This window comes from Panulirus ornatus, chromosome 5 (genome assembly GCF_036320965.1).
Source record: "Panulirus ornatus isolate Po-2019 chromosome 5, ASM3632096v1, whole genome shotgun sequence".
Taxonomy (NCBI): domain Eukaryota; kingdom Metazoa; phylum Arthropoda; class Malacostraca; order Decapoda; family Palinuridae; genus Panulirus; species Panulirus ornatus.
The window spans coordinates 22287881-22291351 of NC_092228.1; the positions used below are offsets into that span (position 1 = coordinate 22287881).

Genomic DNA, 3471 nt, shown 5'->3' on the forward strand with positions numbered 1-3471 from the left:
TCAACACTTATTCAGGCAAGGTCGCAAGTAACATATGTTACAAATACTACTGTTCCTTGTCTTGCAAGGACGTTATAGATTTGTCAAGTTGCACAACTCAGGATAACACAATAATAAAGTTATGGGATTGAATTAAAGACCAGCATTACACTAAATCTACTTATAATGAAAGAATTCAAGTGTACAAAGATAGGCACATAATTCAAGCATGAAACATTACGTTAACACTGAACATTAGAGTTAACATTGAACATAAGATAACATTTGTACATGACTTAACATTCCAGATAAGATTTCAAGCCAGGAGTTCTCTTTCCTCTATGGCAGTTCTTCGATAACATTACACTGATAATTATAACGGGCTTACAGCACAACACTTGGGTAATGGGCTTATAGCACAGCAGGGCTTACAGGCTTACCACACAGCAGGACTTACAGCAAGGGTGGACCACTTACCTCGCTGGGCTAGAAAGAGCGAGACTCAGCGGGTGTCATGGGTATATAAGCGTTCCCTGCTAGCTATACAACCTTACATTTTGATTGGCTATGAGCTTCAGTTACATTCTGATTGGTTGGAGGAACAGTTACACAAACTGCGTAGGTCACCCTCCCTCTGGTAAGCCTGCAGCGACATGTCCAGTACGGGTGGCGAAATATTCCGCAGCGGATGACAACTTACTCCCCCCCCCCCCCCTCCTCGGAGAAGGGTCGGGGTGCTCAAGGACAAATGACCATCTGGTTTCAAAATAAAATTAAAATTAAAGTATTACGCCTAATGCTTGGTGTGAACTGACGCTCCGAGGACGTCTTAATCCTCGTCCTGATAAGAAATATCAATACACAAGGACACACACACGTTATATACGCGAACATGTGAGCACAAGCACACGTGTTCCGTAACACCCCCCTCCTTAAAGGAGAAAATTCCTGGAAGAGGAATTTTCTTAAGAGCGGGATAAACAATCAGCTAACACAGTCTGTTAACACATGAGGTGTGCTGAAAACAATGTACACTATAAATTGTACATAACAAGGCCCACCTATTTAATTTCTGACTCCGTTCCCATAACTTTTGAAAGGTTTGGTAGTCAGTACACTCTAAATTGATTGGCTGAAGGGCACAAATATACAGTGTTATAATACAAATAGGAAAACAAAGGTTACTTCTATGATTGCTTGAATAACACATAAACAAAGTGCTACAATACAAATAGCAAAACAAAAGTTCCCTCTTCTTGGTGGGGGCTATATGTTTGGGCTCAACCTTCTCTCTGTCCTCCTGCATGGGGACCTTTCCAGCTTTTACAACACTGGCGGCATTCACAGCTAATCTGGTTGGAGCCTGCAAAATAAAACAGTTGAAAAGTAGGGTTCCTAACTAAAAAGAGAGACTGTCTCACACTGCTCATTCCCAACATCTGATATCATTCTTCAACAAATCTGTCAGAGGGGTTACGACTGTTGCAAAATTTACAATGAACATCCTATAGTACCCAACTATATACAAGCAACACTTCAGTTCTCTCACGCTTCCGCCCGGGTCCCAAGTCTTCGAGGCACACGCAGCTACGTCGTCGACTTCGTCACACACGGCTACTGCTGGACGCAAGATGATGCAGACTGGCACCTTCGGTTCCAAGGGTGGAGGATCACGACTGAAATATGGCTTAGGCATGTTGACGGGACATAATCTCCGACCTCTGCGCCTATCGGGGGTAGAGACAAGGTAATTGGAGCCTCTTACACTCCAGATAATGGTGTAAGAACCCTTAGAAAAGACAACCAAGGGTTGACCTGACTGCTGTAGTAGAAGCAACACCTCGTCGCCCGCCTCAAACCTTCTTAAACGAGATCGTTTGTCATACCATACTGTCCTCCGTTCCTGAGTCTCTCTGGAATGGGCGCGAGACAAATCCTCAGTCTCACCCACTGACTCTTGTACGGACTCGTAAACAGCACAGGAGGCATCACACATCTTCTCCTCACTAATTTCATCCTCAGGGAGAGTCTTCTCTCTTAAATGAGCATGAGACAAACCCTCAGTCTCAACGGAGTCTACACCAGGGGAGAGGGTATCACACAGCTTCCTCTCACTAGACTCACTCGTAGGGAGAGACTTCACTTCTTCCGTCTTAACGAAGTCTACACCAGGGGAGAGGGTATCACACAGCTTCCTCTCGCTGGCCTCACTCTCATGAAGAGTCTTTAAGTCCGCTGTCTCAACGGAGGCTACACCAGGGGAGAGGGTATCACACAGCTTCCTCTCGCTGGCCTCACCCTCATGAAGAGTCTTTAGGTCCACTGTCTCAACGGAGGCTACACCAGGGGAGAGGGTATCACACAGCTTCCTCTCGCTGGTCTCAGTCGGGGGGAGAGTCTTAACTTCCTGCGTTTCAACGGAGTCTATACCAGGGGAGAGGGTATCACACAGCCTCCTCTCGCTGGTCTTCACTTCCTCCGTTTCAACGGCTATGTCGTCAGGCACACGGCCTGCCGTGCCAGCTGTCATAGACCTGGCATCATCGTGGTTACAGACTAACTCTGGTACTTCTTCATCAAGCTGCACTGCCTCCGTGGACTCCACCGGGCCCGTAGGCAACACCGGCATTGGGTTCATCTTCCCACCCGCTAGGTCATTGCCTAACACAAAGTCCACACCTGAGACAGGTAACCTATCTACAACCCCTATGAGAGCATGGCCCGTGAAGAGATCTGTTTCTACCCTCACATCGATTAGTGGAGCTTCCTTGGGACCCGACAGTCCATCTAGCAAGACTCGGTCTCCAAACTCTCCTCGCGGCACCAAGCCATCCAACATCAGGGACTGCAGAGAACCAGAAACCCGTAATACGGTTACTTTTCGTCGTACACCACATCTACTAACATAGCCCTCAGACAGGAACGCATTGTAGTTCCCACAGAACGGATCCTTAACTACACTCTCGCAACCCCTCTTTTTCCTAAGAGCAGGGACAGCCTCACCTACTTTACTAAGTGGCCCTAAAGTTGAGAGGAGATTCACCGGTCTACTCACGGTAGAATCTCTAAATTCCTCCTCTCGAGCCCAGCAATCCCTCACCTGGTGCCCAGCCTTGCCACAATAAAAACAACTCTTAACTCTGTTGGAGTATTTCCCCTTACTTTCATGAGTTACCGGCAAGGTAGCAGCTTCAGGTGGGATTACATAATCATTGGTCCTCCCTCTGCTGTCGTAGCCCTTTGAATGCCTGCCCGCGTCAAGTTCACTGAACTTCGGTACGAGATGCAAGTTACCCAACTGGGACGACACTGGTCCTGATGGTGAAGCGTTAAGTCTAAGTTTTTCACGTTCGAGAGCTAACCTAGCTTGTTCAGTCTGCTCCTTCTGTATTTGCACTTGCGCATTGATCTTAGCTATCTCTAGCTGCTTTCGCCAATAACTGAGATCAACATTAATATCACTAGGGATATGGGGAAGGATCGAGACTTTGG

At 47.0% G+C, this 3471-nt stretch overlaps 1 protein-coding gene across 1 annotated transcript; it reads right to left on the minus strand.

Moving 5' to 3' along the window:
- Positions 1–208: 208 nt before the first annotated feature.
- On the minus strand, positions 209–2734 carry LOC139746749 (uncharacterized). The gene is made up of 2 exons (XM_071658257.1): positions 1529–2734; positions 209–1342 (listed from the first exon to the last, which is right to left on the minus strand). Exons 1-2 carry the CDS (start codon positions 2615–2617, stop codon positions 968–970), a joined length of 1464 nt encoding a protein of 487 aa, XP_071514358.1. The 5' UTR covers positions 2618–2734; the 3' UTR covers positions 209–967.
- Between the last annotated feature and the right edge of the window lie 737 nt (positions 2735–3471).

Excerpts from the sequence above, each read along its gene's own strand:
- LOC139746749 (XM_071658257.1), bottom strand. The coding sequence starts at position 2,617 with ATGAACCCAATGCCGGTGTTGCCTACGGGCCCGGTGGAGTCCACGGAG. Across the intron at positions 1,343-1,528 it reads CTTGGGACCCGGGCGGAAGC|GCTCCAACCAGATTAGCTGT; the intron begins GTGAGAGAACTG and ends TTTATTTTGCAG.